The 25380-nt window shown below is 37.0% G+C and overlaps 1 protein-coding gene across 7 annotated transcripts in view; it reads right to left on the bottom strand.

Annotated features, from left to right (window-relative positions):
- Nucleotides 1–25380, bottom strand: part of AKAP7 (A-kinase anchoring protein 7) — a 142689-nt gene that overhangs the window by 37983 nt on the left and 79326 nt on the right. For 3 of the 7 annotated variants that reach the window (XM_061207040.1, XM_061207042.1, XM_061207041.1), the window contains exon 7: nt 24841–24988. In XM_061207040.1, coding sequence (XP_061063023.1) covers nt 24841–24988 — 148 coding nt within the window. Of the gene's footprint in view, nt 1–3741; nt 3811–6184; nt 6631–24840; nt 24989–25380 lie in introns of those variants that run through there. The other 4 variants (XM_061207044.1, XM_061207045.1, XM_061207046.1 and 1 more) reach the window with 3 other exon arrangements.

Here is a 25380-nt window from a genome sequence, read left to right on the forward strand (position 1 = left end):
GAAGATACAGGGACAGGTAGCATCACATTGTTTGACAGGGCGTCTAGGCAGAGCTCACAACAGCCAAGGACTGCACTAGGGGCTGGGAAAAATCCTACAACTTTTGTACTCCCAATGAAAATTACTCAGCATTTGATCATAGAATCAGCAACAAAAAATTCAGTTACCATATAGCCTATGAATTAACAAAGGGAACCAGGGAGGTAATATAGGCACAGTAACTATTAGCATTTGCTCTAATGTTCCAATACTTAATTTTTGAAACATAAACCTCTTGGGTATACATTATTTAATAAAGGAAAAATCTAATTTTTAGTGACTAGGGTTAATGTTTGATAGTGCACATTACTGTTGCTACCACAATGTTACCCACAGAAACCTTAGGCACAATGTAGTCTTAGGTTACACGGAGCACCACTGGCTTTGCTGTGCTTCACCGCTTCAGAAAGGAGGTAGCAGATAATGGGCTGCCTGGCGTCCCAGCCTCCTACCAGCTCTTGGCCCCATAGCACCCCTGGAGGACCGTAACTGAGAAGTCCCTCAAAGTACTAGCTTTCAGCCACTTCCCCTCTTAAATGGGACAGATGGGAAGCATTTTCTTCTAATAGTTTCATTTCATAAGCAGTTTTCCAAATGGCCCTGGCAGAGTACCTAGCACACAGTAAGCATTCAATAAATTAAAAAGAAGAGAATGAGGATGAGGTGGGGAGAAAGACCAGGAAGAAGAAAGAACTGCATCATATCTATAATATTTATTTCCTAGACTCTTATCTCTAAGGGACAATGAAGAAACTTTCAAGATCATGGTAGTTCAACCCCCACTTCTTAAATATGAGGAATTGAGGCCCAGAGATATTAGCAACTTGCCCAGGGTCAGACTGGATGCTAGGAGCAGAGCCGGGTTTATCACCCAAGTCTCCTTTCTCCTAGTCCTGTACTCTTTCTATAGTAAAAGCTGCATGCCAAGGGGTGGGCCATGTGTATTCAGTAGGCAGCAAGAGACTGGAGTCATGGTGTATCCCCTGCAGAAACACATTTCTAAGGAAGGAAAATGAATGTTGTTGTCCACTGATGTGGGGTTCCCTATCACACATTTCCTGGGGCCCATGCTGCAGTGTCTAAGTGAGAGCCTGCTGGGATCTGATGCTATGAAGAGAGGTATACGACCTGGGTCCTGCTTGAAATCTATGAGATGAAACAGAGCACATGTATGAAAGACAACCGTAAAGTCAGTGTATCTAAGTGCAAGTGAGAAGAGCACAGTATATGGCTGTAGGATTTATAGGAAGCCTTCTGGAAAACTGGAAAATCTAAATGCTTCTCTGAGTATAACTGAACAATAACCACCACGGTAATTAATGTTCAAAAATGAAAGCATTCACCAGGCATGAAATTAACAAACTGCTTACCTCAATTTATATATTAATGTTATATCATCAAATTCCAAATCATCAGAAACAAACCACCTTGAGATTTGACTCATATTTATAAAATACTACAAATGGTCCATTTAACTCATCCCCCACAAAAAAACTATACTGAACCTCCTAGAGTAATGAAAATAAAAACAAAAATAAACAAATGGGATCTAAATAAACTTAAAAGCTTTTGCGCAGCAAAGGAAACCATAAATAAAACGAAAAGACAACCCTCAGAATGGGAGAAAATATTTGTGAATGAAGCAACCGATAAGGGATTAATCTCCAAAATATACAAAGAGCTCATGCAGCTCAGTATCAAAAATACAAATAACCCAATCAAAAATGGGTGGAAGATCTAAACAGACATTTCTCCAAAGAAGACATACAGATGGCCAAAAAGCACATGAAAAGATGCTCAACATCACTAATTATTAGAGAAATGCAAATCAAAACCACAATGAGGTATCACCTCACACCAATCAGAATGGCCATCATCAAAAAATCTACAAACAATAAATGCTGGAGAGGGTGTGGAGAAAAGGGAACGCTCTTGCACTGTTGGGGGGAAAGTAAATTGGTACAGCTACTATGCAGAACAGTATGGAGGTTCCTTAAAAACCTAAAAATAGAACTACCATATGACCCAGCAATCCCACTACTAGGCATATACCCTGAGAAAACCATAATTCAAAAAGATACATGCACCTCAATGTTCACTGCAGCACTACTTACAATAGCTAAGACATGGAAGCAACCTAAATGTCCATCAACAGAGGAATGGATAAAGAAGATGTGGCACATATATACAATGGAATATTACTCAGCCATAAAAAAAGAACAAAATAATGCCATTTGCAGCTACATAGATGGACCTAGAGATTGTCATACTGAGTGAAATAAGTCAGACTGACAAATATCATATGATATCACTTCTATGTGGAATCTTTAAAAAAACGATACAACTGAACTTATTTACAAAACAGAAGTAGAGTCACGGATGTAGAAAACAAACTTATGGTTACGGGAGGGGTGGGGGGGATAAATCGGGAGATTGGGATTGTCATATACGCACCACTATATATAAAATAGATAACGAATAAGAATCTGCTGAATAGCACAGGGAACTCTACTCAATACTCTGTAATGGCTTATATGGAAAAAAGTCTAAAAAAAAGAAAAAAGAGTGGGTATATGTATATGCATAACTGATTCACTTTGCTGTACACCTGAAACTAACACAACATTGTAAATCAACTGTACTCCAATAAAAATTTTTTTTAAATAAAAAATAAAAAAGACTATATTGAAACATATTTCATATATAAAAGTAAAATGTCTGTGTATTGTTCAAACACATACTTATAAAATTAAGATATGTGTCTCGTTAAAATACATACTAATACTCTTTCATTTTCAGCGTCACAGAAGATCAGGGATAGAAAGTAACTGAGTTGTCAGTGCATCCATTCATTAGCTGTCCCATTCTCCCCTATGACACATCCCTATGACAAACTACCGTGGGAGGAGGCTTGGTTCATCTCTGGACATTCACCTGTTTCATTCTACATAAAACAAATGTACTTCAAAATGGGAAAATTTGCACTAGGAAAGGAGCAAGTAAAATGTCTTCTAAATTAGTTACAGGGATATCTCTTTAGTGATTAAGTTTCCCTTTCAGGTTTATTTAGTGAGTCTGATAAACTGCAGGGGCCAATAAGCCTGTGCAACAACATTCTTATTCATGAACATTCCCTTCAGGAAGCTCACTATGAGACATGCGGTAATTCAAAGGACACGAGCACTATAGAAGAATTCAGCAAAAACTACATTGGAGACTATCTACAACATTTGTTAATCCTACAATATCTATGGGAATGTTTCAGGTTAAATATGGCCCTGTGTAGCAATAGCAAGTACTTAATCTACCAAGAAATATGCATTTATTGTCAGTCTACTCTATCTTTTGTGGCCAAAAAGTATACAGTTTGAGAAAATGTTCAGCTGCTGGGATTTAAACAAAAAGGGTCTAGCTGCTTTGTGCTGCATTAACTGAAAAATAAATCATGACGAGTTCTACTGTTTTTGACTATTCACCCCATTACCAAGATTTCTGGCTGTGCATACAGTTAACTTCCCACACAAACATAGCCCTTACACAACTAGTTGATTTTTAAAAAATCATTTTGTTTGCTCTTAATAGACTAAAATGGTAGCACTAATAAATCAATGAAATGAGAATACTTTCTATCTACCACCACCACCAAGGACAAAAGCAGGATAAAACAGCAGCAGGAGGGGAGAGGGACCACTTGACTCTTACCACTTGGCCAGCTGGGTACTTCCTTTCTGTATCTCTGCAGGGCTACAGAGGATGGGCTTCCCAACTCACCTGTGTTTTGAGAATGACAACCATAAATTTCAACTTTCACCAAAACCTTGTTTAATTCTCCATTTGAGCTGCTCTCAGAAGATACATTCTACGGCCATCACCCTTTACAGCAGAATTAGAAGGGTGTGGGCATAAGCACTTTTGTGCTCTGCGGCTAGGAGGTCCTCACTGAGCCTGTGGCCCAGAGCAGGCTAACAAGGCTACTAGGTGGGGTCACGAAGATGCATAAGACCCAGAAGGTTACTGTACAATCCACTAGCAAGATCGGGCCCTCCCAAATGTCTACTATGGGTTCTTTTACATGCAATCAACACAGCTTATGAACTGGATATTTACAGTTAGTGCTAATTTACATGTTTCTTGAAGCATGCTGGCTAAGGAATTCTCTGCCTTTTTTTTCAAGTCCCCTTTGTAAGTATTGGTAGACATGTATTACCAGCAGCATAGCAGTGCCTGGCAGAGAACCTTTTTAGACCATCCTGTAGCAGAGAAATTAAACACAGCACCAGAAAACAGCTGATGTGGTTATGTGAACAGAGCATGGAGCAGATTAGGAGGAGAAAAACAGTGAAGCAACGACAAAATCAAAGACAGAGGAAAGAATCATGAGGAGAGAACGGGGAAGATCTGGGGCCAGTAGGGGTGAAGGAGAGGAAAGGGGGCACAAATGCATTGATTCTAACCATAATTTGCACTTTCAGATTTGAACTTTGCTTCAGACACAGTGTCTTATCTTCATTTTCTTTTTAAAATTTTGTAACTTGAGAAAGTAAACCCCCAAAAGCACTTCCTGTCGATCAATACTGAGAAGCGGTGTATGTAAAACAGAAGACTTTGCACTCCAAGGATACCAGATGAGAAAGACAGAAAAGAGCAAATTCCTCATTGAGGTGAAACTTGATTTCTTCAGTTACAGACAGGGGACGAAGAGAAAGAGAACACAAGGAAAGCAGGAACTCCAAGAAAACCTGGAGCAGTGGAATGGGAAGTGGAAAAAGGTAAGGAAAGAATTCACTCTCCCTACATCTGTCCAGACCAAGGTTTTTCAGGTCGAGATCTTCCTCAAGGAATCAATCAATCAACCAAAACCCTCAGGAACTACAAATGGATCATTCTGACAAATATCTGAAAAGTTTCACGCTGCCAAATGAATACCAATGCTCATTGTTAGAAAATGAACAATTCTGTTGTGAAGTCACCTCAGGTTTTAAGCTCAGGACCATCGCCTACTGTACAGTATCATTTTCACAAGTAAAATTTAGAGCACAGCTATGGGCTCTTGTTAATAAGCAAACGCTCCAAAGCCTCCCAACATTTATTCCACAGCATTCTCAGAAGATTTCTTGTAAAAAAAAACCTGGCTTATTTTCCCAAGTGAATATGTATAAGATATGTATTATTTTTAAACCTGTCCCTGGCTAGTTTCCTGAGGAATGAGCAGCAGGAAATACAAGCCAGATGTGTATCTCTGAGTATCTGAATCAGATATCAAGAGATTCTGTTGACCTATTTAAATTTATTTAAATAAAGCACTGATGTGACATAAATGTGGCTGCAAATTTTCATGAGTATGTCTATAAACATTTTATTGAAAAAGAAGTAAAAATTCAATATTTGGGGGCAACTGCCATTAAGGTAAATTCTATTCAGCAAACTAACTACAATGCCAGTACTGTTTTTAACAAAGTTGAAATGTAAGTGCACACACATAAGCCAGTGAGTAAGAAATTTCAGTGCAATGTCATCAATTTAAGTTCTGTTTTCGGCCATAAGCAGATGTGGAACCTGCCTGACATTAGTTTAAAAATATTCAATGAAGTTTTTGCAGAAATTAAAGTGGCATCACTTGTTTGGAGGGATCTTACAGTTACACCCGAATTCCCTCCATGGAGAACAAAGCAGAGGACACATGAAAATATCTGCAAACGTATAATATATGTCATTTTCGAGCCAGCTTTACTTCTCTACATGTTATTATTGAGCACTGCTCTGAAAACATCCCAATTTCAGATAAGAAAAATGAAGTCTGGCTTGTATAATTTATCAAATTGTATGCAGTGATATAAAGAAACTCAAAACTAAATTCTGACTCTAGATAGTGTGATAAAAACGAGCTGTAAAATACCAACAGAAGAAAATGAAAAATGACTTCGATATTCTGTATCTTTAACATAGCTCTATTCATTGAATTGCTGTACTTCGACAGTTAATTATTAACTACACATCTACCAATCCTTTCAGTAAATGCACAAGAAAAATCACAGCTCATTAGTCTGCTATGTTTCCCATAAGAAAAAAACAAAACTCTCCCTAGAAGACAGCCACATAAAATAGCCAGGCACTTAGGATTTGGCACAGAACAAATCACACTTACTGATTTTTTCCTCATCTCTTGAGAAAGGAAAGCAGCAGAGCTGGCCCATGGCACTGGTGCTCTCTCTCCTTCCTGGTGTTCTTCTCCCCGGGCTCCCCAAAGAGCGACTGCGGTTTATCCCACGGTCCGCGGTGCAGCACAAGAGCACGACGAGCGGCTGCACAGGATGCCCGGCCGGCAGGCAGGCAAACAGGCAGGCAGACAGGCAGGCAGACAGGCAGGCAGGCAGGCAGGCAGGCAGAGGAGGGGGCACTCGCCGCCAGGAGCAAAAAGGCTCCGCCTCCCCGGGCTCCAGCCCCACGCAACTGCTCTGGGACTGGCTCTCGGGGAAAAGAAGTGGCCCTCCGCTCGCCTAATTCTCGCAAAACTGGGAGCTGTCGCCCTGAGGTGAGTGCCACGTGCGCTGCGTGGCTCTGCGAATGTGTCTTTAAGAAAGGTAATCGAGAACAAACCACAACCGGTCCTTTCTCCTGCAGACAAATGCGGTAATTACACAGGGAAATTCAAAGGGGGAAAAAAAACCCAGATTTTCTGTCTGCATTTAAAGAGGAAGAGCTTTCTTTCATCCCCAGGAGATTTTTCTTTCTTTGTTTTAGGAATAGGGAACCTGACTTTGCAGAACACAGGAAACACAACTTGAATGAAGTACCACGAACTTCACGCTGCAAGAAGGGTGGAAATGCGGGGGGAGGGGGGGGAGGGGGGGAGGGGGGAGGGGGAGGGGTGCGGGGGGGGGAGGGGGGTAAAAGGACATCAATTGTCGTCTGCACTTTACATCTATCTTTTAAAGTTACATACCTGCTTTCTGAAACACTGCTTTCTTCCTCTATTAAAACATTAGACCAATACTATGAATTTTAAAATTAGAGCATCAAGTATGTCAGTAGCCCAGAAAATGCCCCAAATCTAAAAGCATCGCTGAGAAAAAGATCAGCGATAATAGCATCTTTCTTAATGAAAACACAAGGTGGTTAGGCAAATTCAGGGACAGCAAAGCAACTGATTTCCAGACACGACGATATATTTTGAACTTCATGACGTAAGATTTCATGTAATCGTTCCAAATCTGTTATCTTATCTAGGGAAGAGCCTTATTTTATGACACCGTGAGAAGACTGCTCATAGTGCCAGGAATACCACCCAAATTCTTAACTTTACTCCTCGACTTCCACTAGCTAGGCACTCACACCCATTCACCAGGCGCTGAAAGGAGAGGGCAGTGGATGATGATGAAAACTGCCCGCAGTTCTGGAGGCAGTGTGTCTACTTTCCTATTCATCTGAACAAAAAGAGTGTGCAGTCTGGAAGAATAAAACCTGTCAATTTTTAAAATCCTAAGCATTACTTTTTGTGTTAAAGAAAGAAATACTTGCAGTGAACACTTTTCATTGAGGAAAATGAGCAACTCCTGGCATCCCCCAATCCCAGCATTGGTGTAGTGATAGAACCTTTAGAAATAAAAAGCCAGAGGTTTGAATCTCAGATCTGTCAGGTATTAACAGTTCTGAAACACTGACCTCTTTGTCTGAGTTTTGATTTCTTCATCTGTAAATCTGGTAAATTCATTATAAAGTTTTAATTTGTTGTTGCAAAGTAGGTAGTGTTTGGGAGGAGGGAAAGGAGAAGAGAACAGACTGTGGGAGCAGTGTATCTATACGCACCTCTGTCTTTCCAGCACCAGCTAGCAATCTCACCTCCTCCTCTACAAATTTCTGGCCCCCCCCAGCCGCCATCTTGAGTTCCTGCTTATCCATGAAACCTCCAAACAAAAAGACCCCTCACTCCAATGCAGCATCCAGGGGATAACATTCTGTGATGAACCCTACCAACTTCACTTTATTAATTAGTCCCTGTTGGCACTACTACTGAAAACATACAATTAAGAATGAAAGATATAAATTGTATCATTAGGTAAGTAACAGTGTGTATCTCAGGATATCCTGCAATCCAAGGCAGGGTGGGCAGGTGGGGTGGCTATGTTAGAGGCTTTTTTTTTTCATAAGCATTAAAAGTGAATTAACCATAATAAAATATTAGAAAACAACTGAGAAATTCAAGACAGGAGTTTTAAAACTGGCTTTTAATTGTGCAAATAATTAGCAGATCGTTTAACCTCAAAGAGGGGATGGAGTCTGAGTTCAAGGTCACTAAGGTTTTTCTCAGTTCTGAAAGGCTGTAATTTCACCCTGTAGGTTTATGACTACTCCTAGCTCAGGATTTCCAAGAATGGTTTTCACATTGCATAGTTTTGGATTTTTTCAATAAAGATGATTCCTTCAACATACAATTAAATGTGATTTTCCTTCTATAGATATCATAAGTTTTCATATACACAAATTTTCAACTCAAAAATAACTAAGAAATTCATGTGTCTGTATGTTTTCATTTAGGAAACAAGCTATATATATGGAATTCTGGTGAAAAAAATAGATCTTTTTCCCTGCCATTCCATGCCCCCTCCCCCCACAAATCTGAGTAGCTATCATTCAGAAGGACCTAGAAAGTAGCCATCTTTTACCCAATTATTTGGAAATACAACAGTATGTCAGTATGTAACTAACTTGAATAGTTAAAGATGTAAGCCCCTCCTCACCCATCCCTATCTCACAAAACAATCAAGTAGTAAGTTAAAATTAAAAATAATCACTAACATTTCCTGAACACCTACTATATACCAGGCACTTGCTAAGGGCTTTACATTTACTCATTCATTTAATCCCTACCACGGCTCTGAGGTAGGTACAATTACTATCCCCATTGCACAGGCGAAAAACTTAACCTCAGGAAAGTAACTTGGCCAAAATCTCTCAGAGAATTGTGACAATAATGAGATTTGAATTCAATCTGTCTGGCTGCATAAGCCCTGAGCATCTCATTGCAGAGTTCCGTATTATTAAACACAATCTGTGTGTGGTATCAGGTATATACTTTATGAAACCTCTTACAATTTCAGAATAATGTTCAGAAAAAGTTATTTAATCAAGCTCTATGGTAATATGTTGTAAATGCCTTGGTTGCTCATGTTTTGTCACCAGATCCTTTTATTAATGGTGCTAGAGTATTTAAAATCCTATTTTAAAACAAAAGACCTAAAGACAGATCCCTTATTGGAGCTGGAGCCTGGCCCTGCTGCCTGCTATGCCTTGGAGAAATGACTCAAGGGAGAACATGGGCACCAGAACCACCCTGGGAAGCATTCATCTTCCAGGAAAAAGAGCAACTTGGACCATACACAAGTCATCCTAGAAAATATTAGTAGGGTTTTATTAGGGGGTTAACAGACTCCTTTCAGTAATATATAGAGATCTACCATAACTAGAAGATTAGAAAAAGAAGGTTAACATCAATGAGAAAAAATATCTGATATCATGTTCATAAATTAAAAACCATAACCTTTTCATGTTTTCTTTTCTCACAGGCCTCGCTACAAACAAATCATGGTTAGAACAGTTGCCCATATCTGCTATAGCTGTTTGAATTTTTATTATAATGGTTAAAATGGCAGGAATAAAACTAAAAAGTATGAGGGGGCAGCAGCTGCCTCTTCTTCATGTACTTTGAAATATCAGCTCTGATTACTATCTCCAATGGGAAAATATAATTCTTAACTATGACCAAAGACTCTATTCTCTTTGTCATTGTTTGGCTTTATTTTCTATCTATAACTGAAAACATGTATATTTGGATTTCTGGGCAACCTTGCTATAAAAGTCTGACTCTAAGGGAAAAAAATCTCACTGTAATATTGACTCTGTAAAACTGTACAGATTACCAATTCTTCTGAGATCTCCCATTCATTAAGAAAGGAAATCTGAGTTTGACAACTTACAGAAGCAAATGAGAAAGAAAAGAAAAAGTAAATGTTCCTGTATTCAAAAGAGTGGAGAGAAAGAGGACATTAGATCATGGAGTGTAAAAAGAGGGGGAAAATGCTTTATCCCTCCAAATTCTGGAACCAAGCCTTAGGAGACATGTCTTTAAGCACAGAAGGCACACTTCAGGAAGATTTCCTTATAAAGCAGGTAGCACTCTTATAGAAACTGTTACACCAAGAAATGTCACAGTTTCAGTGAAAAGTTACATAAGTTCAAGAAATGCTTGACAATTTATGGAAACACAATTCATGAAAATTGAGATGTTCTGGAATATATCCCAATTTTTTTATGTTGACATCAGAGTACCAAAAACCAAGCAGTTACTCTGGGCTTGAAGAAGTTTAGATGGACTTACTCAATATTGTATTCTGTTTCTCTATGTTCCTGTAAAACCAAATTTTAATTCTCAATAATCAATCCACAGTAAGCATATATCTATCACATAGATGCTACTCCATTTTGAGTCATGCTACATCTATGTAGCCATTTTGTACCCAAAGGGCAAGGTTCTGAAACTACATCATTAAATATTGATATTTGAAAGCTGTTCTTACGAGTGTCTGTCTGCACAGGAAAGAGACTGAAAAATTATAACTGAAAAACTTTAAGGATAATCTGTAAATCTCACCAGTAAAGTCCTTTTTAATAACCAGCTAAAAGAATCTCGACCCACCAGAAATTTGGCAGCCAAGAATTATCTTTTAACATTATTCCTACTTTAGTCATATTTTCAACAAAGACTTTTTAACTTCTCTCTGCAGTGCTTTAGCTGTTTTTCTCAAAAACTGAAAGTTATAGGTATCTGTATTTGAAACTGCCATATGCTATACAATTTCAGTATGTAATTGGAAAGACAATGTGTTTTTTCCTATATATGAAACACAAGGAGAAAAACATAACATACCATGTGCATTTAGGAAAGGAGAGGAAACAAGCAGATGACCAGAGGTACAAAGGAGGTCCTTCCTTACCAATCCATAATGTCCTTCCCGATCTCCACTGACACATGCCAGCTTAGTGCCAAGCTTCAAATACCTCCACCCTGCTTATTATTCAGTCAGTTCTTTTCTATGCATGTGGCCAAACCTTAAACAGTGTATGTAATTGAAGCCTTTTCCTTAATGGTGAGAAATCAATTAGGGCAGAGAATCTATTTCCCTGCTCAGAGAACAGACAGCAGCAGGGCTGGGAGAAGGGCTGAGAAGTTACAATGTGTACATGGACACCTTGAATTTGTATTATACCATTTTATCAATTCAGTTTGATTCCAGGTGCTATTTATTACACACTGAGTACGTGCTAATGTGATAAGCACATCGGCTCTTGGGGTGAAGTTAACTCTTGAGTCGAGGGGTGCTGCCAGAGGAGGTGAGAGAGAAAGCCTGGGTCAAAGGAAGGCGGGGGGCCCACATTTGCAGGCACGCGTGGAGGGAGCAGAAGCCCAGCATTCGCATTGTGGTAAATCCCATTTGACAGTTTTAGGAAGGCAGTGCAGTACCAGGAGGACAAAGGCCGGTAACAGTCATCTACCCTGGACAGATACTGTTCAGGCCTGCTTTTTTATAGTCTGTCCTTCTTTGCAGGCATTAACAATGAATTCACAAAAACTGACATGAGTTACTTACTCATGGACAAGTGAAATGTTTGCATGTTAAAACCTATTTAAAAAAAGAAAGAAAGAAAAGCAGAGAATACACTTAATCTGCTGGCCAGTATTTGTATTATCCGATATGGCTGCTTTCTTATTCAAGTGCCTTTAATCCTTTAATGCCCTGAACCTTTCAGAGAGAAAGAAACATCCTTCATAGGAAGAAAACATGTATTTCAAAAAGCCAAAAGGACCCAATAAGTAGATTCTATTTGTAGTTTAACAATGTAAACAACACAAAATTTGGTTCTATCGTTCCCAACTTATTGGGGGGTTTTCACAGGTCCTAATTCTTTATGTAGAATATCCTCAATATGTGTAGTTCTGAAAGTGGTTCACTGTTTGTCCTGGGCAAGACAACAGTCACATTTCCTGCTATGTAAAGCAGTTGAAGACTTCAAATAAAAGGTACTTTAATAACACAGTATATAATTATTAAAGTTTTTTTCCTCTAATAACACTTAAAGTGATACAGAAGAATGAAAGTGAATCCCCAAGATAATGAAAAGAAAATTCTCTTATACTAGATGAAATGCAGTTAAATCAAGATTGGTTTCAGCAGGTCTCAGGATCTGTCATGATCCACCACGGTCTAGGCTGACACTCATCTGATACACTATGTCAGTATTCATTCTGTTTATGGATTCATCTAACAAGTTTTAGTAACTATCAGAACTGTGCTTAAATACCCAAAACACTGAGTCTATTTTCTGTTAATACATTTTGTAATTTACATCCAAAATGTGTATCTGTTAGGATGCATTCAGCTGCAAGTAACAAAAAACTCCTGATTCAAGCAGTTAAGAATTTTTCAAAATGTCATTACCTCCTATAATCTGAGGTAGAGTTGCTCTAGGGTTGGTTAATTCTGTGGCTTAAGATCATCAAGATTCACCTTCTAGTCTCCCATACTCAGCACATGGGCATGGAGTCACCTAGTGTCCCTGTGGTTAAGATGCTGCTAAGTCCAGGGATCACATGTACACTCAACAATTTCCAGCTAAAAAATGACGTTCTCTTCCCAATAAGTTATGCATCATCAAGAAAACTGTTCTCTGAGGTCCCAAGCAGACTTCCCCTCACTTATCAGAACTGGGTCACATGCCACTTCCTAAACTAATCACTGGCAAGAAGAATGGAACCAATCAGGGCAAAAGTGGAGCCCACATGCCCTAAAGCCCACCGCCTCACAGGGAAGGAACAGCTCTGCCAATCAGGAATCAGGGCGGGAAGAGAATGGACTCAGAAGAGGCAAAACTCAGAAGAGTTTTATATTTAACTTTTAACAAAAATGTGGTATCTACTGTTTGGTCAATTAAACTTAGAAAATTTCTTGAAAAGGTCTATAAATAATTTTGTACAGCAAAAAAAGATAAAAGCCCTAAAAAGTGAATCGATAAAGGGTGGCATACTAATTTTTTAAAAAATCTATCAAATATAGATAAATGTATGCCACACTTATCAACTAAATTCTTGCTAAAAATGCATAGTTGGAGCAAAACTGTGAACTCCCTTTCTCTAAACCATATTAGGCTAAGACTGACTTCTTAAGTAAAAGCTTTTGCTTTGATCAGAGCTGTTAGCAATGAAAATATATTTGGCAGCTATGGTTCCCTGGTATGAAATATAAAACATGATTATCAAATGTAGTTTTCTGTACTCATAGCCAGAATCAAAACAAAATATTCCCCTGAATACCCTAGTCAATAGAAGATCAAATAGAGCCACAATTCATGAACTGACAAAATGTTGTTCTTCCTGTTAGCTACAGTTAGTGCTTTAGGTATTTTACACAAAACATAGGTTAACACTTTATTGTGTTTTTCCCATAGCTCCCCAAAAAAGTCAGTTTTCCATCTTCACCATTGTATTTTTATACATAAATTATATATAAATATGTGTATTCAATATAAAAGATTACATAAATACCTAAAAGGCACTTGATAGATATATCATATATGTGTATATGTGCATTTTTATTTTTGAAATGCACCAACTAATCCATGCCAGTTTAAGGAAAGCATTAGGAATGAGGCAAATTTATAAAAATCTGATTGGGTGTTCTGATGTTAGGAAAGTAAGAATACTGTTGCACTAAGTATTCTAGTATAACTAGTAGTGCCATTAATCTTAATAACTAACATTTTTATAACTTTATATGTCAGGCACTGTGTTAAGTACTTTTAAAACATTAATAAGCATTAATTAGTTTGGTGAAAAAACATGTTCAGAGGCAATTAGGCAATGTGATGGGCCAGTTAGCCATAACTTTTGGCAACTTAGGCAGGCTCTCCTAAGACTAATTTCTTATATCTTAATGGCTTCTTCTGACTGCAGAATCTGCCCTCCAATCATTTCATTCATTTATTTTCCTTTTTATTTGGAATTCAATATTTTCTTTCATGTTTTCTAAAATACACTGAAAATCAGAGGCTGTACACATAAATCATAAAATAACACAAATTATCATTGCATCATTCTAGCAGTGATGCTTAATTTGTCACATAGTTAAATTTACCACATAGCACTACCCCTTTAATATGTAAGGTTCTCAAGGCATCTAATATAAATCATAAGGTTTGAAACCAGGCCAACAGATGGTTGGATTTTCAAAATAGCCTGAGCCACAGCTGCCACTCTGTGTTAGCATCAGATTAATAGCTGATATACCAGTTAAAATACAGTGAGCCATCATTACGATTAATTTGCTCAGTTACTTACCCTGCAACTTCCTCTAACTCAAGCAGATGGAAAGAAACAAGCTGAGAGTTCCAACTATCAGTTGCTTTTCAATTTTATTAGGGGCATAAATAATGAAACTTCAAACACTTTCTTTTTAGAAGACAGGTTTCATCAAGGAAACATTGTAAGAAGAGGACAATTAGATTACAAAAAGGAACAAGATTGGCATTTGAAATATAATATTTTACCACATCAAAGGTTCCACTTTTCAAGAACACTATGCTTTTCTAGGTAGGATGATATAAGTTCCATTTAAAGCAAGATACTCTTGGTTTTCTTCTTTTAACCCAGCATAGTACACTTACAAGTATCCATCTAGGTAATAAATTACATGGTCATTCAATTTGTGTGTCATAGAGTAAATAATTAAATACCTTGCACTCAGCTCTTATTAAATTACTTGATAATTAAGTTTTCAAGTAAAAAAAAAAAAGTACAGTTCCCTTAGGTGATAAACTGTCTTTTCACTTTTCCCTCTTCTAATATGCTTGAGGTAGATTCATCTTACTCAGTCTAACTAGAGATGAAATTTTCTTAATCATCTCCCTGTCAGCCTGTGCAAAAGAAAACAAGACAAAATGTTTTGGTCCTGCCTACCACAAAAGAGACATTCCTATATTATAGAATATAAATTTCACATAATAATGATTTTTTTAATGCATCGTTTCATATAGGTATGCTATTGTCAGTCTTGGGTATTTTTCTACTTGTCACATTTTTACCACAGAATGCTTAAATGGAAACTTAAAAGGGATGAACAAAAAAATTGAGAGAGGAATCAACCTAGTTTATATTTTACAGAGAGATAACTGAGTAGCCACCAAAATTAATTTGTTCAAAGAAAGAGTAGGAAATATTGATCAAAATTAAGTTTGGAATTTTGTCTGAGGATTAAATTTTTTTCATAGTTTTCTTGGACACATGAACTAAATCAGGAGTTCTTAAATGTTTTGGCCTCAGGACCCCTTAACACTCTTAAAACTTATCTACAATCTCTCCCTACCAAGAGCTTTTGTTTATTTGGATTATGTTGTCAATATTTACTACATTAGAAATTAAAACAGAATTTTTAAAAATTTATTTATTCCTTCCTTTCAAAATATCAATAAATCCACTATATGTTATAATAAATAATGTTTTGTGAAAATACCTATATTTTTTAAATTAAAATTTTTTCTAGTGAGATGAATGGCATTATTTTTCATTCTCGTAATTTTCTTTAATGTCTGGCTTAATCAGACAGTTTTATCCTCATATCTGATTCTGCATTCAATCTGTTGCAATATGTTGTTTCATTTGAAGTATAAGAAAAATCCAGCCTCACATAGAAGTATATTTAGAAGAAGGAAGAGAATAATAGCCTTTTCAGATAACTGTGGATATTCTTCTTTGATATTACATCAAAACTTGACAAGTTGTAGTTTCTTAAAGTTTAGTTGCAATGTGGAATCTTAAAAGCGTAACAATGAACTTTTCATACTCTTCACAGTTAAATCTTCTGGTCTATATTGACCTTTTAATGGGTCTTTTATCCATGCATGTCTTTGTAACAACACACATCAGTCATTTTAAAAATATTGATTCACTGAGTTACACAGATTCTCCATATTTTGACATATTTCATTATATAACATCAAAAAATTCATTAATATCACACCATCTCATTAGGTAAGTCTTTATGGATTACCAAGGGGAGCAAGTAAATGTTTGGGGGTGAAGGAAATTTTCAGTATCTTGATGATGATAATGGTTTCACAAGTGCATACATATGTTAAAAACTCATCAAGTTATACACTTCAAACAGGTACAAGTTTCGCGTATAAGTTATACCTCAATAAAGTAAAGACAGATAGTGTGATAAACTGGAAAAATGGAGTTTCTTATTCTACTCTGTGTTCTCTACTTTTGTGTATAAAATTTTCCATTAAAAAAAAGTGAGGGGGGACTTCCCTGGTGGCGCAGTGGTTAAGAATCCCCCTGCTAATGCAGGGGACACGGGTTTGAGTCCTGGTCCGGGAAGATCCCACATGCCGCGGAGCAACTAAGCCCATGTGCCACAACTACTGAGCCCACGTGCCACAACTACTGAAGCCCACGTGCCTAGAGCCCGTGCTCCACAACAAAAGAAGCCACCGCAATGAGAAGCCCATGCACCGCAACGAAGAGTAACCCCGCTCACCGCAACTAGAGAAAGCCCGTGCACAGCAACAAAGACCCAATGCAGCCAAAAATAAATAAACAAAATAAATAAATTTTTTTTAAACAGTGGGGGAGTCTTTAAGTTTAGGAATCTGTCAACTCATGGTAATAGATTACAGTTTTCTAAAATTCTTATTATTGCCTGAAAGCTTGAATTTTATCATTAGCAGTAAATCATGTCAGTTGTCCTTGATGTGACAGGTTTATTTATTTTCAAGAAGATGTATGCCAAACACCCAAGTGTGAAAATGAAAAATGTCCATGGGTCAATTTTCAAGAAAAAATGGTGTTCCATGAAGGAAAGTGGCTATTTTAGCTCGCAACTTAAACAACCACACAGTGCTCTTCCCTGAGTTAATCTCCCACTTCAATATGCAGAGGTGCTTTATGAGCACCTCCCATTTTTGTTACACAAATATTAAAAGGACACATTCTCAAAGGTTGAGATTAAATACAATTAATAATTCTTACTACTCAGCAAGACCATTCTTAGGTAATATTGACTTTTTTTTTTTGCAACTGCCTTGATTCACACTGGTAACCCACAGTTTTACCCACCACTGCTTTTGCATCATCAGTGCAAATGTTAACCCAGAGGAAAAAGCAAATAATATCTTAGTATTATTATAAAAATAGTTTTGCCCTCACAGACCCTAAAAGTACCTCAGCGACTGTCAGAGATCCATGGACCAAACTTTGAGAAATAGTGACTAAAGCCATAAGAGCTTAAAGCCCAACAAAAGTGTAGCCTTAGACTATTAAATCATTCATAAGATAAGCACAATGAAGCACATTTTTACTGGTCATACAGAGTGAAGTAAGGCAGAAAGAGAAAAACAAATACCGTGTGCTAACGCATATATATGGAATCTAAAAAAAAATGGTTCTGATGAACCTAGTGGCAGGACAGGAATAAAGATGCAGACGTAGAGAATGGACTCGAGGACACAGGGTCGGGGGAGGGGAAACTGGGACGAAGTGAGAGAGTAGCGTTAACATATATACACTACCAAATGTAAAAGAGATAGCTAGTGGGAAACAGCTGCATAGCACAGGGAGATCAGCTTGGTGCTTTGTGACCACCTAGAGGGGTAGGATAGGGAGGGTGGGAAGAGATGCAAGAGGGAGGAGATATGGGGATATACATATATGTATAGCTGATTCACTTTGTTATACAGCAGATACTAACACAACATTGTAAAGCAATTATACTCCAATAAAGATGTAAAAAAAAAAAAAGTAAATGATTCACGTGAGAAAAAACAGACATTTAAGCACATATCTAATGCCAATACCCCTACCTACTAAGTAAACCTTTAAGTGAGTGTATGACATTTTAGCAATATAAACATTTTCAAATTAAACATTTTAGAAATTTATTACTTATCACTGATATGACAAAGGCTCAGATTTATGGATTCTAGGAAGCTGAAAGCTATTTGTCCTAGCTACGCCTTTCACCCAAGGAAGAAAAACTGTTGACTTCCTTTTCCCTCCACCCCTTCCTACCCTATCAACCAATGGGTCAATTACGTTGACATCATTATCTTCCAAAGAGAAGACCCCCATGCTTACATACCAAACTGGGCAAGATGCAGAGCTTTTGGAGCTCTGCCCTGACCCCTAATGGTAAAGAAGCACTGAAGGTTAGAACACCAAAGTCAAATCTCAGGGTCTCCTTAGAAGTAACCCCAAAAAGTACTTTCCTTTTGGCTGAACCACCACCTACACAGGACCACCGGGAATCACTGGATGGACCATGACAAGGCTTTTAAGACTTGACAGGACTGGTCTAAGCTGTCCAGGTCTAAGAGTGATTCTAAAAAAGCGGGGACACCTGGATAGAATAAAGTCGTTGACTCAACTCACTTGGAATTCTCCATAGTTATTTCAGCCCATAAAGTCTGAGTCTGGTGTCTTGTTGGTCTGACCTATTTGACATTGGCTACAGACTGCTGACTACAGCTCTGATGAGGCTAACTGACTATGACCCTTCTCCTCTTCTATCACCATATCTACATAGGCCTGTTTGTTTCTATTTCAGCTGATGGTCGGCCCAACCCTAACCCTCTCACTGCCTCTGTTCTACAGTATAGAACTAATTGAATCCAATTAATCCAATTTAGGATCCAATCCTATGTCATTATGTTGAGTATTAAACTTCACCCTCTTTTTATCTCACATCTATCTACTCAGTTTCCTTTATCACTTCCTCACTGACTTAGTATATTCAACTGTGCCCATCTCCTTTCCCACCTCCCTCACCAACTCCTCAAACACACAAACCTCCCCTCTGTAGCTTCCTCAGCTAACTAGACTGCAGACTCAGTCACGGTGCCTCCTATCCCTAATATTACTATTATTCCTATCACTTAATATTATCACTAATATTACCCCCACCCTGCCTCCCAATCTATTGCTTCTCTCCCCCTGTAAACTGTACCTATTGTTCCTGGACAGTGTCCTTTCTCTACTATCCGCCTCATCCTATTTATCCAAGCACTGCCGCTCCCCATCCCCACTTTCCTAGAAGCTAAAGTTATAAGCTTCTTCCACTGTGTCCTATCAAAGCCCATTATTGTTAGGGATGAAGCCCTATTTCTCTACTCCTCCTCCCTCTCCATTTCTCAGATGTAGTCTTAGCCCCCCAGTGACACTATATCATTTTTTTTAAAGGATATTTATTTTAATTTTTTTTTAAAAGGAATTCCTTTATTTTTATTTTTTATTTATTTATTTATTTATTTATGGCTGTGTTGGGTCTTCGTTTCTGTGTGAGGGCTTTCTCCAGTTGCGGCAAGCGGGGGCCACTCTTCATTGCGGTGCGCGGGCCTCTCACTATCATGGCCTCTCTTGTTGCGGAGCACAGGCTCCAGACGCGCAGTCTCAGTAGTTGTGGCTCACGGGCCTAGTTGTTCCGCGGCCTGTGGGATCTTCCCAGACCAGGGCTCGAACCCGTGTCCCCTGCATTGGCAGGCAGATTCTCAACCACTGCACCACCAGGGAAGCCCTATATCACTCTTAAGGGCTACGTCTTATACTTCTCTGTATCTCATTATACCCAAGAGAAGTGCACACATTGTACACTTTCAATAACATTCATTAAATTAATGGTGAATAATTATTATTAAAGCAAAAAACACCTGGGGTTCTCAGAAAATCATGTTTGTACCTCTGCTTGCAGAAGCTATAAAGAAGTACACTGGCCTGCAAAAAAAAAAAAAATATATATATATATATCTTCTAGACCTTTCCAAATTCCCCACTGCCTCCTCTAAGAGGTATCTGACAGCTGAAAGTAAACTAGTCTTTGCAAGCACTAAACTGCTCATCAATCTTACAAAGGGTGTCATTTACTCAATTACCTTCCCTAAGGAAATATAAATGGAACAGAGCTGCAAGAGAAAAATTAATTCACCCAACTCCAGTAAGTAGCTCACAGAGAACAGCTTTCACCACCCTAGGATATCTGAGCTATAGTTCATTCCTGGATTCACCAGGAAGAACTGGTTTTTCACTTTTTTTTTCGGAATTTTAGCTGATTAATGCAGTTAGGTTTGTAAGAAGTTATACCTCAATATTAGGTAAGCATAATATCAACCACATTTCTTATTATGAGAGAATTAAAATGTAGTACCTTTCTCTTGCATCTGAATATGTGACTGTTGCCTCCATATCCTACCAAACTCCCCTAACACTCCATATAAAGATGCATGATGGCAGAAGCTGGAGAGGAAAATGCTCAGCATGGAAATGAAAAGTAGACCCAGGGAATAGCAGCAGCTGCCAGGGGATCCAAACTCAGATGCCTTCAGGAACCAACCAAGTAGTGCCAGTGAGTTAGGCAAATTGCAGAAGAACAAGAGTCAGGGGATGATGAAAGGCAGCTACTTTCAAGGTGTGCCTACAACCCCACCCAGGAAATCACTGCATGCAAGAACGTAGAGCACGTGTGGCCACATTTCTGGATTGTTCAAAGGCACCAGAAACCCAGATTTTTTACATAAAATCACCCCCAGATTGGCAAGTAATTAAAATTATAAAAACAAATTAAATTTAAATTTGTTTAAACAATTTTTAATAAATTAATATTTATTTTTAATAAATATTTTAAAATAAACAATTAAAATTGTTTATTGTTTAAATAAAAATAAACAATTTTTAATAAATTAATATTTAATAAATTTTTAATTTTTAATAAATTAAAATTTAAAAAATCCTAAATTTCCTAAAACTAAATCTCTATTTCACAACCACTTTTAGTAACTGGATTTCTATGTTAATCCTCTATGTCTGACTACTTAATTAATGATCACACCAGATAGATGAAAAGCTCAAATGCAAAAATAATAACAAAAAATCAGAAGAAAATATAAACGAAAATGTATCAAATCTTTGGTTTGGAGATGACTCTAGTCATAATAATTAAAGAAATCACAGAATTTTTTAGCTATAGTTTTACAAAAATTAAAAACATTTAGTATGAAAAATATCTTGTGACCAAAACTAAATGCAAAATAAAACCTGGAAAAATATTGAAGTCAATATGGCAAAGGGCTAATTACCTTTACTCTTAAGAAAACCTCACAAGTTGGTAAGAGACACAAGAAGAATGCACTCCAGCTCCTTATGGACAAGGATGGTTGCTGTTGCCAGTTCCTAACCTAATACAAAGTAGTGTACCCTGTGGGACTAGGGTTGAGACATCTGCAAAACCACACATGGGGTTATGACGGGGATACATTCACAATTAAATGAGCTCTCAAAAAAAACTTTAAAAGCACCAGAGGAAATCAAGTGCCACAAAAGACCCAACAAATAGTAGAATTCACACCCAAGGAACCAGATTTTCAAAACATGAATTTTCAAAATTAATTATATTGACATCATCAAAGAAATAAATGAAGGAATAGCATCCATAAAGCAAAGATCAGAACAGGAAAGGATGAAAAAGAATCAACTGGAAATCTTGGAAATGAAGCATATAGTCATTAGTTTGATTTTTGTTTTCTTTTTAATGTCCTAAATGATATAATTGAGACAGCTGTAAAGAAAATCAGTGATTTGGAATCCAGTGCTCTCCAAGAATGCACCATTAATAAATTAAGAGATAGGAAATATGTAAATCTAATAAATTCTCTCCCCAGAAAAATTCACATATGTACCTACATACAAAGTTTTATAAACAATTTCAGAAGGTTCCCAGAGTCCCTGAAGCCTAACTTCTACTCTAGAATTCTGAATACAAAATATCTTAAGATCTCAAATCGGTCTCACTCTTTAATGTATACAACACAATACTGATTCAAAGTTCAGAAAACAGACATTAAATTTGAGTTAGTATCAAATTAAAGAGAAGCCATACCAATGGAAGCCAATTAAATCTGAACAAGAGGGCGGAAGATCTAAATAGACATTTCTCCAAAGAAGGCATACAGATAGCTAAAAAGCACGTGGCAAGATGCTCAACATCACTAATTATTAGAGAAATGCAAATCAAAACTATAATGAGGTATCACCTCACACTGGTCAGAATGGCCATCATCAGAAAATCTACAAACAGTAAATTCTGGAGAGGGTGTGAAGAAAGGGAACACTCATGCACTGTTAGTGGGAATGTAAACTGGTACAGCCACTTTGGAGAACAGTATGGAGGTTCCTTAAAAAACTAAAAATAGAGCTACCATATGATCCAGCAACCCCACTCCTAGACATATATCTGGAGAAAACCATAATTCGAAAGGATACATGCACCCCAATGTTCATTGCAGCACTATTTACAATAGCCAGGACATGGAAGCAACCTAAATGTCCATCAACAGAGGAATGGATAAAGAAGATGTGGTACATACATACAATGGAATATTACTCAGCCATAAAAAAGGACAAAATAATGTCATTTGCAGCTACATGGATAGACCTAGAGTTTGTCATACTGAGTGAAGTAAGTCAGGCAGAGAAAGACAAATATCATATGATATCATTTATATGTGGAATCTAAAAAAAGGGTACAAATGAACTTATCTACAAACAGAAATAGAGTTACAGGTATAGAAAACAAACTTATGGTTACCAGGGGGTAAGGGAGGGGAGGGATAAATTGGGAGATTGGGATTGACATATACACATTACTATATATAAAACAGATAGCTAACAAGAACCTGCTGTATAGCACAGGGAACTCTACTCAGTACTCTGTAATGGCCTATATGGGAAAAGAATCTAAAAAAGAGTGGATATATGTAATGTATAACTGATTCACTTTGCTGTACAACTGAAACTAGCACAACATTGCAAATCACCTATACTCCAATAAAAATTAAAAAAAAAAAAAAGATAATACAAAAAAATAATCTGCACAAGACATGAAACTCACAAAGAAAGAGTCCTGAATCCTGCCCAGTATTCTCTGTTGCAAAACTCAGGTAAGATCAAGAAAATCAGTAATTATCCATAGCAAATACAGGACTCTAGTGTGTATTAAAACTGGCTAATTATTAAATAATAATTATCATTTTAGATGCAGATATTGCTTTAATGTTAATAAAGGCAGGAGAATATAGAGTATGTGTAATAGGCAAAAACCATTTTTTAAATAATGGTAAATGATTGATATGGGGATATAAGATGAGTGAAGTTTGAAAGAAGCTAAATTGCTCTGAATTAGAAAAGGGTGAGAGATAAAGAAGCCTGAGAGAAAAATCTAGAGAGATTGCCTATAATAAGGGGAATTTTAGAAACCAAGCTGGTAAACAGCAATGAAAGAAAACTCAGTGAGTGGAACACAGTAATCTGGGATGACCTGAACAGAGCTGTCTAATGACAATATAGGCGATCCGTGCTGTGAGCTACATAATGCAGCCCCACAATACCTTCAGTAAAATCTATATACTGCTCTTTTTTTAAAAAATGGGAGTGGGAAAGGCAATGAAGCACTGAGTTCTCCTTCAAGGTTGGTCTAAAGTAATTACAGAGAAGATATGGAAAGCTAGCCAAAATCTATATTACGCAAGAAGCATTTAAATTTGCCTTTTACAGTGAACCTAAATAGCAATGTTTGGTCTTCATCAAAACTTTGATGGAAGGCAGCTCTCTTACAGAGATTCTGAAAACACAAAAATCTTCCTTAAAGCACACTTGAAATGTTTCAGAACATAAAATTCAAATGACATATTAATTATCTTCTGTTTAAGATAGCTAAGATCTTTGGAAGGTAAAATAATGATTTCTCTGAAGATCTCTAGTGAGAATTTAGAAACAAAATTGTGTCTCTTGAACATTTTAAAAATACTTTAAACTTCAGTATAAAGATTCTTTCTCGATGTATATTTCCATAGGTTTTCTTCAAGCTGACGTGGAGAGAAATTACCTTGGTTGAAGACCTTGAAATATTTAGATACTGGTATTTATCTTCTCTGAGTATTTTCATGTTACTTCAAAAGTATACAAATCAGGTTGTCTTGAAGTTCACAATTTTATAAGACGACTGCCCAGTTTGAAATTGTATATTTTAATCACAACAGATCAGGCTCCTTTAAAAGACATTCACATTGCAAGCAATGAGAAATACCCCTGTTCTGGTTTTTCAGATTCTTCATTTGGTGTACACACTTTGCAGTCGGAAACATAATTGTGTATGAACCTGTCTCATCACATGCCGTCTCCCTGATATGATGAGAGCATTTATGTATGAATCTTTGTTTCCCCTTAAAACATGTTTTTCTTAGGGAAGAAATTAAAGGACAAGTTTTCAATCTTTGCAGGCCACCTATGCTTTCCCTTCCCAGAGTGAAACTTTCTGGCCTGGCACATTCTCTTCCTAATTAGAAGCAGTGAACACAAAAGTGCCTGGTATAGAATGCTGTGGTCACGTAGGCCTTCACTGGAGAAAATGCTTTCTTCATATTCATGAAATAAAATTAAACTGAAATGAATTATGAATCAACATTTGAAGACTTCATGATGATTGTGTTTAAAGCACAAAAGTATAAAAACTATAGGTACTAAAATCTTGATTGATAAACATGAATACTAAATATGTTCCACAAAATTTTTAATGTATTATTGTCAAAACGTAATATTTAGGAAAATATGTCGTTGAGAAAAACATACAACATAAACATTTGCCAAAACAAAATGATACTAAAGAAATCAAAATCAAAGATAATAAGTAATTTTTAAATGGCACTCACCAATCACAATTGAAGACTCACAGTGATAATAACCATTACTTTGCTTTTTCTTCAGCATGGAGCAAAGATCTATGCGATGTACCATTTCTTCTCCAAATCTGTGACTGATAAATTTTTCATAGAATTTGGGGTCTATTTTTTTCACTCCCTTGAAATAACAAAACAAAATCACATCAATCAATCATTTCACCTAGGCAACCAGTTCACATCTATACCACTTTCTTAGAACCTGATATTACATTTTGACTGCCTACTGGCATCTTAAAATGGATACCACAAAATTGTTGTAAAGTTGTTTTTAAAGTCTCTCTGCCTAGAATGAGTTGCATTTTTTTAAAAAAAATCATTAAAGAGTGTTGAGTTTGAACGTGGAAGCATTCAAATCTTCATATACTTTAAGCTTCAGAAATAATAAAGTATATCAAGTTGAAATTTGATATACCATGAGAAGAGTAATCATCTCCAACAACAATGGAGCAATGGGTGAATTTTTTTAAGTGATATGGATCTTAACATTTTACAGTGTGTAAAATGTTTTAA

The sequence above is a fragment of the Eubalaena glacialis genome, chromosome 12 (genome assembly GCF_028564815.1).
Source record: "Eubalaena glacialis isolate mEubGla1 chromosome 12, mEubGla1.1.hap2.+ XY, whole genome shotgun sequence".
Taxonomy (NCBI): Eukaryota; Metazoa; Chordata; class Mammalia; order Artiodactyla; family Balaenidae; genus Eubalaena; species Eubalaena glacialis.